Below are 13905 nucleotides of genomic sequence, written 5' to 3'. Positions count from 1 at the left end.
GCTAGTGGCTCATAATTGTAAACTTTAGTATGACCCCTACTGATCTGAACATCTCAATGTATAGAGAGGCAGAATAGCAGCTGAGAGCATTGACCCTGTTGACTGAGGGCCTACACTTGTATCCTGACTTGGAGGCTCATTAGCTATGTGATTCTCAATGCATTATTTAAACAATTTGTACTTCAGTTGCCTTCTATATAAAATAAGGTAAATAATGCATAGTGTCTATCTTGCAGTATCATTACAAAGACTAAATGTGTTAATATGAGTAACGCATTTAGAATAGTGTTGGATGTATAAGCGCTACATAAGCTTGGCTTTACTGTGTGCCTCACAAGAATATCACATTCAGCATTTCCAACCTTGCATTCTTGTTTTCCTCACAACTCTGAACTTGGCCTCCCATAGCTCAGTGAAGAATGAACACTCACACCTACTTGATCAAGCCAGAAACCTGAAAAATGACTCATTTTCACTTTCTGTTCTCCATCTCTACTTTGTATCAGATCTGGTCAGAAATATTAAGCAGATGCATGAGCTCATGTAAAGCACTATTGATTCTCCTTTCAAAATGTAAATCGCTCCATCCACTTGTGTCTATTTCCACTCCTTCCACCCTAGACCAATCCACTATCATGTCTCGCTTCTGTTCCTTATGTTTAGGCTCTATCAACTCAGAAGACAGAGAAAATTGTGAAAATTTAAGTCAGGTCATGGCCATCTCTCTATCAACTCCCCCACCATCACTCCCCCATCCCCATTCCTCTAAGAGTAACATCAAGAATCCTGTCTGGCATTTTGGTTTCTGTGTGATCTCCTCTCTGCCTGCTCCTTCCACCCCTACCTACCATCTCTCCCTCTAGCTTGTGACACTCCAGCAAAAACTGCTGTGTGTTAGCTCCTGTAAAACCCCAAGTTCTGACCCAGCATAGAGCCTGGCATTTGTTACTGTCTTTGCCATGAGAATAAACCACATTTCTGAACACACTGTTAGTGTCTAGTTGCTAGGAGTGACTAGAATGAGAACACCACTGGATTGCCACAGGTGCAGCAAACATCCTCTGACTAGGAATTTGAGGTGGGTTTGGTTAACCTTTCAGTCTTGGTAAGACTAGTTTTGATAAAGCAACTCCAAGGTGGTTCAGATGCAATATAACATACAGGAGGGTGGTAGGACAGAATAAGTTGTTACTGATTCTCCCAGACACTCCCAACCTCTCCCCAAGTTATATCCCTGTTTAATCAGTTTTTTTTTAAGATTTATGTATTTACTTGAAAGTCAGAGTTACACAGAGAGAGAAGGAGAGGCAGAGAGAGAGAGAGAGAGAGAGAGAGAGGTCTTCCATCCACTGGTTCACTCCCCAGATGGCCTCAATGGCCAGAACAGCTCTGATCCAAAGCCAGGAGCAAGGAGCTTCCTCCAGGTCTCCCACGCAGGTGTAGGGGCCCAAGGACTTGGGCCATCTTCTTCTGCTTTCCCATGCCATAGCAGATAGCTGGATCAGAAGTAGAGAAGCTGGGTCTCAAACTGGCGCCCATATGGGATGCTGGCATTGAAGGTGATGGCTTTACCTGCTACGCCATAACGCCGGCCCCAATCAGTTTTGACAACATACCTCCAAATCTATTCCAAGCATAAAATATCTTTTGTTCCTTTCCAAAAAATACTTGCAAAATCTCTCTGCAGTTTACTCCATACAATGTCTGTTTATAATATGAAATTATGTTTATGTGCACTGGGTGTAGTGTGGCATATGAATTAAGCACAGTCCCTATCTACACTGAGCTGACAGTCAAGTAGGAGAAGTAGACTCTAAAAAAGTAAAAGATTGTATAATTACCAGTGATGATTAGAAATTTCAGAAAGAAATAACATAGTTCTATAGTAGAAAATAGTAATGGGGGGGCTTAATTTAAGTAAGTGTCAAAGAAAGAATTTTTTTCAGGAGGTACCTAAATTGATACCTAAAAAGTGAGAAGGAATAACCCCTAGGACTAAAGCCTTAGTGAGAGATCATCTTAGTCAAAGACATTAACAAATGCCATGCTCTATGCTGGGTCAGAACTTGGGGTTTTACAAGGGTGAAATGGGCACTCCACAGAGTTGTACTATGTTAGTTGTTACAGTTTATTCTCAAGGATGCATAATAGTCTCCATAGGAACCCAAGTAACCCATTGAAGAAATATGTGGTTGTCTCCTATGTAACCCAATCTCCACACCAAATTGCTAACATCTTGTTGTTTTTCTTTCTGTGTTCCTCACAATGTTTTTAACTTTGGTATTTGTTGGTATCCAATATGTAGCTAATGAATTTGGAAGAGCAGAGTTTGAAAGAAATAAAAAAGAGGAAAAATCAGGACAAATTCATCAGAAACCAATTATTGGGAAATTTTCTTCCTGCCTCTCATGGTCAAGGGATGGCTTTAGCGTGGTGTGCTTTGGGTCTTCCCATACTCTTAAAACCGATGACCTTTCATCCATGGACTTCAAGTGGGTCTTGGACTTGCTTCCTCATGTCACAGAAGAAGGCATCAGTTTTTGAGCATTAGGTCAGAGGCTTTAGGGTTCCGACATTCAAACTAACTCTCACGGTGATGTCAGGACTCAGAACATTCCCACTTTCATATTTTAACTTGTGTTGTTTCTCTCAAGGTTGCTTTAACTTAAATGCTGACAGCCCTCTGCAGTTTTCTGTTATTAACATGTTAGCATCTGTGTTCTGGTCTATTTCAAGAGTACCTCTAAGGGAAAATAGTGTATTGAACACTTGTGTTTTTTTTTAAGAAAATATTTTTAAAAAGAAATTTCCCCAGTGCTTACCATAATATCACCTCCGTGCAGGATTGTTCTGGAGACAGTTACTGCCAGGCTCTCTTTAATCTGGTAGATTTTATATCTTCCATGCCTGCAAAGTAGTGATTCAGGATGCTACACAGGAATCCAAATGTGTGGGCTGCGGAAGTCTTTGGATCCTTAAAAGCCTGGTTTTCTTGACCTCTGTGGCCCTCACTAGTTTGGAAATCCTCATAGTCATCCTCTGTGGGGATTTGCTCAGGTGTCTATTATGACCCATCATCTGTGACTTGGCCTCCAGGATTCTCCTTGCATAAGGGTTAAGCTTCCCTGTCTTTATTTTTGAGTCAAAAAGTCCACAAGGTGTTAGTATTGTCAGGGAGCAGATTGAAGCAAGGTACATCTTCAATCAGGCCTTAAGTCCCTGCCTATGCCAGGGAGCAAACTTTGCGGTGCACAAAAAGTTCCATTAGAAGATGGAGTGGTCATTTTTAAACTCCAGAGTCACCCAAACAAAACTCTAAATGTCCCACCATTCTTAGAGCAGCCATACATTATTTTGCAAACTGAAATTTGAGACTCATGCTCTGACAAAAGTCTCAGTGCTCTCAGAATATGGAACGGTCAGGCAGTCTAACAGTATTCAGGCCAGCTTGTTACCATATGTCCCCAACAATGGGACCCAGCATACCAACGTACAGGGCAGGTTACAATGGGATTGCATTACATGGACATTCCTGAGCTTTGTGTCCTAAGAACCTGGGGCCAGCAGGAACCAGGCCGCCTTATGGACCTTTGCTATCTGAGGATACACAGTCTATCTCTGTAGCTGTGATCGCTGGGGTTTGTCACTCTGTCAGGCTCAGTGGTACTGATATTTATCTTTCAGGCTTTGGCACAGATGTCCATTCTCTTGGCCTATGCTTGCCTCTGGCTCTGACTGCTCCCTGCTTCTGCCCACTGCCAGTAACAAAGCTATAAGCCATGAGAGGAGAGGGACTCCAAGCAAGAAGGAATGGTTGGGAGGCTCCCAAAAGTACTAGGAATGGGAGTCCCTTGGACCCAAATGTGCACCTCTTATATGAAAGATTTGACCACCAGTCTCCCAGAAACTGGACTGTAAGCTTGACTCCCCAGGAAGATGGAGGGAAGGTGGGAAGGAAGCCATCTGCCTAAGACGATGGCTAAGCTTCACCCTTGCAGTTAAAGGACTGTGTGCATGGTCTGTCTCTCTGAGGAGTGAAGTAGGCTCTACATGCCTGCCACACTCTTTAAAGTTTTGCATTAGGAAAGTCTAATAGTGTCTATTTCAGAATTGCAGCAGAAACACGTTGGGAGTCCCATCCCTCAGTGATGCTTCTCGCCTCTGTGTCCTTTTTAACTGTCACTTATCAATAAAACAAGCAAGGATGGGCCAGATGCAGATGGGTGTGAGGCAGCTCAGTCTCATTGTTTTTCATGATTGGCTTAGGTGTTAACCAAAATGTTTCTCACAGACACGTGTTAGTACACGCCTGCTTGGCATGTAACTTACATTTCAGTAGCAAATCTCCCATGAGAATCCCCTTTATTTCCAAGTGTCATTCCCAATAGTTTCCTAATAGGTATAGCTTGGGAGGGCAAGGTCAAAATGAGAGCAACACAATGTTGTATTTAAACAGCTTATGTAGGGTTTTGTTTTGATTTTAACTCTGAAGGAACTAAGTGTCACTGGCCGAAAGAAAGACACCTCCTATCAATAGAAGCAGTGAAAGCAATTCTGAACTTTTAGGTATCCTTCTAAATTCTGAAAGCACATTAAGAAAGAATGACAACATTCCATATTGGTTACAAAGTGTTAATTAATAACTAACATTAATTCTCCCAGAGGTAAAATATTAACATTTTAGAATGAAATTTAACTTCACAATCTTCTAATTGCTGTAAAAATATTTAGTAGCAATGTCTGTTTAATTATTTAGGGATCTTTTAGTGGTGTAAATATTATCTACTTAGTCATAAATATTTTCTGCTTTGTCCATAGACAATCAGCTAAGGATCTGTTGCTTGTAGAACTTAAATTAAAATCTACTTAAGGATGCCTGCTGGCCACAAAATAATTACTTAGACTTGCTGATGCCTGAATCTGCTAGATTTAGTAGTTGGAAGTGTTCTTTGCTTTCATAAGTAGCAGAAAGTTGCTTTTTCTTATATAAATTTCATCACAGATATTATTAAAGAGGATTAGGGTGGAGTTGAAGTAGTTGAAAATTTAATTAATCTAATCCCTTTAACATGAATTGTTTTCATATTGATAATTCTCTGTAACAACAGTATTACAGATCACACCCATGTGAAATATTTACACTAAATATTTTAGCATATAATCTCTCCTCCAGCTTTCCCTTTGGGGGACAGTAAGATTTTCAGCTTCTTCTGCTCTGTTCTTTCTGTTTCCTTTCTCTCACACCTACAATGCAGGGGACCAGAATGAAATCTTTTTTTTTTTTTTTCCTGCTCTGCTAATTTTCTCTCAATGTCATTGCCTCTCAGTAAGTTATGTTAATGGCCATCAAATCATTAATCTCCTAAAAGAGGATGAGTGCTATGAAATAAGGAGAACAGTCCAATTGATTTTTTTTTTTTTTTGGTATCTACAGTCATTTGGTGTAGATTCTCATTTGAAATGATTTGTTTACCCATCGATTTCAATAAATTGTTATGCTGCTGAAAATATCACTAAGAGTAGAGTCAGATGAAGGACAAAACCGCCATCCTGGCGCACCTCCTGATTATGCGCAGCGTGGATTGGGAATTGTTCTTAATCTGCTCAAATGTCACACTATCGGGGAGACCTTCTCTGACCTCCCCATATAAAATTACACCCACTACCCTTGCACCAATGCCATTTCCCCCTTTAATTGGTTTTATTTTTCTCCATAATAGTTATCATAACGTGACATTATAAAACATGTTTGTTTGTTTATTGCTTCTCCCCTATCTGAGATGGAAAGCACCACAGAAACCAGACTTGTATTTGTTTCCTACTGTATCTTGAGAAGCGAGATGAGTACCTTGAATGTAGTAATGTAGTAGATAATCAATAAATGTTGAATGCGTAAAACTTTTCTCTCCTTATTCAAGTGTCCAGAGCACCAGGTCTGTGCACAGTTACAAAAACTTAACACAGATGTTGACATTTACCTGAGCTGGCTGTTCCACTGAGCCCCATGGAAGGGAGCCACGTAGATCTAAAGTAGAGATCAAGTGTTTTCTGTGATCGCATCTTCATTAAAGAACCGTATCTGGGTTGTGTCTCCACACACGTTTACAATTTTAAGAGTAATATGGTGCAGAAAAGCTCCAAGGATGCCCTCTATGGAACTCTATCTGTAGACTATAAGTAGGGGGCAAATCAGCTGAAAAGCAACTCCATGGTCAGATAAGTTTATGAAACTAGGTATTACATGAAGCTAAGCAAGGTTTTTAATGTATCTCAGATATATGATGATGTTCATCAGGGTGCTCTGAGACAAGAAAATCTTAAGCTCTGTTTCCCAAACTCAATCTCAGAAATTTCCATTCTACCAGCCAATCCTGTTTCTAAGACAGGGTTGTCACATAAGGAACCCCACTGACTAGGGGGTTGAGCAAATCAGGGCAAGGGTAGAGGAGTTGTTCTGGCATAACTCTTTCTTTTTTATATGACCTCTGGTGGGTTACTCAACATTGTGTACCTGTTTCCTCTTCTTTGAGGTGACAATGAAAAAGATTGCCCTGGATAATATATGTATAGTGTCCAATGTGGAAGTGCTAACTAAATGCTGGATATTACCAACACCTTTCCCTGAATGTAGGAATAGATGTCTTTTACAGAGATTAATTCAAACATTCTTTCTAAGACAGATTTGTTAGCAGTGACCCATGCCCTGTCACCATCTGAGAAGCTCTGTGCAGCTAGCTAGGCTAATGGCCCACAAGTGCTATCTTTCAACACAACTGAAAACAAATGTCTGATAACTCACTTTGGTGTATCCTGTGGAATTGATTCCTCTTGTTTCCATACCCCTGGCTCTTGTCAAGATGAAGGTGGTAGCGTCAATGTTAATGATTGTGCAGATGGCTACCTGTGGACAGGTTTTGAAATGACAATATTTTTTCAATAAATCTCAAATGCAGGTGTGATTTGTGTAAATCTGACCCTTTCCAGCAAAATGCACATTTACATATATTTAGAATTTATAAATCCTGACAGATTCCACAACATTTATAGCCCTCCATAAAAAGCTTTTGCAGGTTGCAGAGCTTAGCACTTGGTTCTCTGGTATGCTCAAGAGAGTTTAAATAATAATAAATTTGATGATTTATTCCACCTGGAACAGAAACTTATCCATGCTACCCCACCCCACCCCCCGCCCCCTTGGCTCATTGTGAAGGGGATACCTATAAATAGGCACAGACACTGAAATCAGGAATAGGGAATTGAAATTGGAGAGAGAAGTACAGAAACATTTCCATTATCACTGATTTCTTGAGTATATTTTTAAAACAGTTCTGTTCCTCAAATAATGTACCTTCTCTTCTTTCTCTTGTGCTGTCTCAATTATACTGAGTCCCCAAACCTGTTGCCAACTTTTGGATTTGGTTACATTAATGGGAAAGAGAGAGTGAGAGCATTAGCTGATGAGGTAGGAGAAAGTTGCCTCTGGGGATACCAAACAATTCTCCAATGTTCATCTTATATTTCACAGGAGTCAGCCAGTAACTGAGAGTCAATATCTAAAGTGTAATCTCGTTATCTAAGACCCAGCTACAGGTATGATGAAAATCCCACTGTTCATGAAAAAGAATGAAGAACTCTTACCGTAATTACAAGAGAAAGCCCAAGGACCATGTCAGAGGCTTGGTTCTTTCACCAATCCCTGTTCGTATTTATCTAACATGGGAGAAAGGAGACATATAGTGTTAGGAAAAGAGTTATAGAATAGAGAGGAGGCAGTGCACACATTTACAGCCAGACCAAATTTATTCAGAGAAAGTAAATCCCCAGAGGTGGGTGATCAGCTGCCTGCGTGTGCAAGATGGAGCATGTGGCAGAAGGCCCGACCCCAGGGGCCAGGCCGTTTTAAGGAGGGCTAGTGCTGGGGGTGGGGGTAAGGGGACAGCAGGGAGGGGAATTTCAGAAACTGGGCAGGACCTTGGGAACCTGGAAAAGAATGCAGAGTGGGGTATGAAGGCAATAAGGTGTGAGACCCAATTGAGTTTCAAGGGCAAGGAATACATTCCTTTGGGCAATGAGGGAGAATGGCTGAGCCTTATGTCCTTGTTCCATCAAGGTGTTCCATCACTTATCCACAATTTCATTTTCCATGCATTCAGTTATTTGTGGTTAATCATGATCTGAAAACACTAAAAGGAAAATTCCAAAAATAAGCAATTTGTAAGTTTTAAATGAAAGCACCACCTGAACAGCATGGTGAAATCTTTCGCCAACCCCATTCAGAATTTTTCCTTTGTCCTACACATCCTCCCTGTGTATGCTACCTTTAGTCACTTAGTAGCCATCTTAATAATCAGATCAACTATCAAGTTATTGCAGTTTGTGTTCAAGTAACCCTTACAAAGCAGCTTAATGCTACATCACAATGTCTACCTCACTCTCATCACCTCTTCTTATCCAATGATGTTATATCATCTCATATCTTCCCAAGAAAAAGGGTAAGTATAATAAGATACTTCCAGATAGAAAGACTGTGTTCACATGATTTTCATTACAAGTGTATTATAATCATTCCAATCTATTGTTATTTTTAACCCTGTCCTGTGCCTAGTTTATAAATTAAGCCTTGTCATAGATATGTACATACAGGATAAAACACACATATAAGACCCAGTACTGTCCATGACTTCAGGTGTCCAGGAATGCATCCCCATGGAAAAAGAGAAAGTACTGTACCTCAATAGTTGACTCAATTTGTTTTCTTAAAATGAAAATAAAAATCTGGGAGCAGGTCTTTCACCATAGAATCTACTGATGAAGCCTGAGGATAGCGAGTTAGTGTAGTAGAAGTGGTGTTATGACTTACATCCAGTTTCTTGTTAGACTGAGCTGTAAGGGAAGCAGCCTTTGTTAAAAGAATAATAATAACTGACGTCCCTGGAGAGCTGCTTTTAGGCCTGCACAGAGAAACAAACCTATCAAGTGGCTGCGAGTTCATGTGCAGCACCCTCTTGTTTGAGTAGATTCCAAACTCTGGATCCAAAGGCTCCACACCTAAAGATTCAACTAATCAATCAGAGAGGGAAATGCCTCCCACCAAAAAAATTTTTCAAAAAGTTCCAAAGAGCAAACTTGAATTTTCCATATGTTGAGCACTAAGCTGAACCCATAGGAATGAAGCCATGTTAGGCACACCTGCTGTAGCCTCTGACCTTTCACAACTACTTAGTTTCTCTCCAGCACTCATGTGAGCATTGTTCACCTCTTCTGGTTCATGTACTACATTGTTAGGTCTACAATGGTTCTTTTTGTATTGAACATCTACAGACTATTTTTTTCCTCATCATTATTCCCTGGACAACATGGTATAACTACTATTTATGTGGTGTTGGGTATTATAGAAAATCTGGAGATGATTTAAGTATACGGGAGAATATATACTGGTTACCTGCAAGTACTACACCACTATTTTATATAACAGACTTGAGCACCCAAAGATTTTTGTGTCCCCAGAAGGTCCTGGAACCAATTCCCCATGGATTCAGAAGGACAATTGTAGTGAGTTTTTTGTCCTGATAACTTGGACCACACTCCCAGCTCCAAGAATGCCCTGAGCAATCCTCTTATCTTCAGCTAATAGGATGGCAGATGTTTGGCCCAATACCAGAGCCTGTAGTGTACCACATTTTAATGATTTGTGGTGAAAAAAGTAAATGTTTTAAAACCAGACTTTATGAAGCAGGGACCTAGTTAAGTATGATGGATTTGAGGCAAAGCCAAGAGAAGCTGAATGTTGTATGGGGACATTGTTTTCTAAACAGGACATGGGTATGTACGGTTCATTGCTAGTTCTAAAGCCTTGCTTGAAAAATGACTTTTTAAAGCACTGTGCTGCTAAGGAGTGTCCTTGAGCCAGGGAGGAAGTCCCTTTGCTTTTCTACAGCATCGTTCTAAGAGGCAGCAGAGGAGCTGAGCTGTTAAACAGTTGCTTGGTGTCTTTGTGCTTCTGTGACCACATTATGTATCTAACATATATGGGGTAAATAAATTATTCTCATTTCTTAAAGCCCACGGGAGGAAAAAAGAAAATTACCTTATTGTTCAAGAAAAACAAAAAACAAAAAATAAATTCTACTACAGAGGAGAATCCAGTTAGGGCAAATAAAAATATTTACTGAAAATGGCTTTGTTTTTTCTCTTCCTGGTCTCTTAGCAATAACAATATGGCAAGACGTGTGTCAACCCAGTGTTTTGACACCCCTCTTTGTTCTTCTTCCACAGGGTAACCCCTATATGTGCAATAATGAATGTGATGCTAGCACCCCTGAGCTGGCACACCCCCCTGAGCTGATGTTTGATTTTGAAGGAAGACACCCCTCCACATTTTGGCAGTCTGCTACTTGGAAGGAGTATCCCAAGCCTCTGCAAGTGAACATCACTCTGTCTTGGAGCAAAACCATTGAGCTCACAGACAACATAGTGATCACCTTTGAATCGGGGCGGCCAGACCAAATGATCCTGGAGAAATCCCTGGATTATGGACGAACATGGCAGCCCTATCAGTATTACGCTACAGACTGCTTAGATGCGTTTCACATGGATCCCAAATCTGTGAAGGATTTGTCACAGCACACGGTCTTAGAAATAATTTGTACAGAAGAGTACTCCACAGGCTATTCCACAAATAGCAAAATAATCCACTTTGAAATCAAAGACAGGTTCGCGTTTTTTGCTGGACCTCGGCTACGCAATATGGCTTCCCTGTACGGACAGCTGGATACAACCAAGAAACTCAGAGATTTCTTCACAGTCACAGACCTGAGGATAAGGCTGTTGAGACCAGCCGTTGGGGAAATATTTGTCGATGAGCTCCACTTGGCACGCTACTTTTATGCAATCTCAGACATAAAGGTGCGAGGAAGGTAAGCGAACATCTGCCAACCTTGAATGGGAATGGGTGGATCTAAAGGAAACTCCAGCATGTTGGTCCCACAGCTGGGAAGGGACATTTGTCAATTTCTGCTGCAACATTTTCTCAGGAACGCTAGTGAGGAAGTAGTTTCTGCAGGCATTTGAAACCCTTTGTACTCAGCAGTAATTTGTAATCCCAGGCTTGCTGTCACTGAACCTGGCAGGATTCTTTAGAACCTAAACAAAAGCCAAAAAGAAAAAAAAATCTCATTTGATACAGAACAACTCCTTAGGTCAGGAGGTGGTTTAAGTCTTTAAGGTAATAAGCCAGGGGAGTAAAGCCAGTTGCTCTCTAAGGGAATGAAAACAAAAAATACTCCTTGCCTTTGTATTTTAATGAAAGATAGAGTTTCAGTGTGGTACAACAGTCTGTTTATATTTTTTTATACTGCACACTAAAACTTTCAGCAGTAAAAATTGTGACTCTTTAAAAATATTAAATCAGAATCAAAATCATGTAAGGAAGAATGCATTTGTTGATGTGGAGCAAGTTCTACTTTTAAGTTTTTGAATGTCATTGTACTAAAAAGATATACCATTTAAAATATGAACCTAATCAGGCATTCCTCATAATGTAGATCAGTTATTGATGGACCAGCATTGTGATTTCATAGTTACAGTTTGAGATATCTTTGGTTTTGGTAATATAACTAAAACACAATTGAGCAAGTTTTCTAAGACTTTTGAAGATGCTTAAATGAAAAACTTAAATAAAGAGAACCAGGATCCCTGTCAGAGGTTTTCAACCAACCGTTACATGTGGTATATCATCCAATAAACCACTCAATGGCAATGGAAGCATGAGCTAACAAGTGAGGAAAACTAAAGGTAAGAGGGGAGAATTCAGGAAATAGAAAAAAAAAAAAAAAGGAAAAGAAATGCAAAACAGTAATCACTCTAAAAATGCCAAGAGCTTTAAATCAAAATATATGAAAATAAAAATAGAAGTGACACATATTCTTGTAGATTTAATTAAGTAATCATAAAATTTAAGCAGATATGGCAGAATTCATTCAATTTACTGGCTTCCAGCATCCTTTAATGCTGCCTAGAACTCAGACACTGGAGAAGCATGCTGACTCTGGTTCTCAGAGGGTTACCTTGCCTGTGTGTATTGTCAGGAAGAAGGGGTTACCACTGTTAATGTAAAAGCCACAGTGGATATGCAGCATGGATTCGTGGGTATTACCACTCAGAGTGGGTATTACTGCTCAAAAGTTTCAGTTGTGGAAAAGGAACTGGAACTGGTGGCCATCAATTTTGTTCCAGCTTCATGTTTCTCCTGAAAGAATCAAGAATCTTAAGCTATGGAGCTTTTATAAAACTTATGACCAAGATCTTCATGGTGTGTGATGATGTTGTTTTTAAAGCAAAATATGAGAAGCATGCATTGATACACTATTGAGCTTGTGGGCTCCAGGATATAGAGGGCAGTTCATGTATGGGCCAGGGTAGCATGATGGGGCCATATGCAGCCATGGTCCCAAATATGAGTTTGGTGTTTATAACAACATATAGCCAATTACACTCAGGAGCAATTCAGCAAAAGATTATCAATTTCCAGTGTCTTATTCTTGGGGACAAATCCCAGAAGCCTGACTTCCCCACATGTACTCATTTGCCTCTTGTAAACACAGCAAACATTACAAGCTTTTTGCCTAAGGAATAACCATTGTTGGGTCATATTGTTAGTACTGGATATGCTTTTTTTCTTTTCTGTAATAATTTAAAAGAAAATATAAAATATATTTTTAAACCTAAAGGCAAGGCAGGCATTTAGACCAGCAGTTAGGATTCCAGTTAAAATGCCTGCTTTTTTTTTTTTTTTTTTTTTTTTTTTTTTTTTACAGGCAGAGTGGACAGTGAGAGAGAGAGACAGAGAGAAAGGTCTTCCTTTGCCGTTGGTTCACCCTCCAATGGCCGCCGCGGCCGGCGCGCTGCGGCCGGCGCACCGCGCCGATCCGGTGGCAGGAGCCAGGAGCCAGGTGCTTTTCCTGGTCTCCCATGGGGTGCAGGGCCCAAGCACCTGGGCCATCCTCCACTGCACTCCCTGGCCACAGCAGAGGGCTGGCCTGGAAGGGGGGCAACCGGGACAGAATCCGGTGCCCCGACCGGGACTAGAACCCGGTGTGCTGGCGCCGCTAGGCGGAGGATTAGCCTAGTGAGCTGCGGCGCCGGCCTAAATGCCTGCTTTTTTTCCTGAGTTTGATTCCTGGCTCCAGCTCCTGATTCCAACTTCCAGCTAACGCAGACCTTGAGAGGCAGTAGATGATGGTTCAAGTGCTTGGGTACCTGCCATGCCCATGGCAGACCTGGCTCCCAGCTTCCGCCTCTCACATTCCCAGTCTCGTGGGCATTTGGGGAGTGAACCAGCAGACAGAGGTGTGAGGGAAGCTCTTGTCTGCCTCTATCCCCATCTGTCTTTCTGCATCTCGAATGACATAAATAAAGCTGAAAGCATTTGTAAGCATTCCCCACTGGGTCAGATCCACCTTCTTGTAATGGTGGCATGTTGCAAATGTAGAATCCTTCCAGATTTATCACTTTTCTTTTATACCTCATCCTGGTAGTGTTCTCCATCTTCACTGCAGCCTGAGTTTGGAGGAATCTTCCTCCCATCTCCAGGACTCACCTCCACTGTCTTTCCCTGATCACCAGTCAAGTACAAGCAGGTGAGAAGCAGCTGGGCAAGGTGAAAGGTCCGGTAGAGGTGACCACCTTCCATAAGGTTCCACTCTGTCACCTCTACACTCTGTCCAACTTCCTTAGGGCAAATGCAGTACTGGCATGTACTGCACCAAGCACCAGATGGCTGGAGTATTTTTAGTCTTAGGGAAGGGACTAAAGAATCAAGGCCTGATGGCTCGGGCATGTCTCCAGCTTTTGAGTTATATAAGGAAGATCTGCTCCTGATGGAGCCACTAAAGGGAAATGTTGAGC

At 41.1% G+C, this 13905-nt stretch overlaps 1 protein-coding gene across 4 annotated transcripts in view; it reads left to right on the top strand.

Moving 5' to 3' along the window:
* Positions 1 to 13905, top strand: part of NTNG1 (netrin G1) — a 397910-nt gene that overhangs the window by 217162 nt on the left and 166843 nt on the right. For all 4 annotated transcript variants that reach the window (XM_089337018.1, XM_051856220.3, XM_002715818.6 and 1 more), the window contains exon 3: positions 10276 to 10916. In XM_089337018.1, the coding sequence (XP_089193144.1) occupies positions 10276 to 10916 (641 nt within the window). The remainder of the gene's footprint in view (positions 1 to 10275; positions 10917 to 13905) is intronic.

Source organism: Oryctolagus cuniculus, chromosome 7 (assembly GCF_051225735.1).
Source record: "Oryctolagus cuniculus isolate XC-2025 breed Fujian yellow rabbit chromosome 7, ASM5122573v1, whole genome shotgun sequence".
In the NCBI taxonomy this organism is placed as follows: domain Eukaryota; kingdom Metazoa; phylum Chordata; class Mammalia; order Lagomorpha; family Leporidae; genus Oryctolagus; species Oryctolagus cuniculus.
Note: the sequence above shows the minus strand (reverse complement) of the source record. Positions and strands in the feature narration are given on the sequence as shown.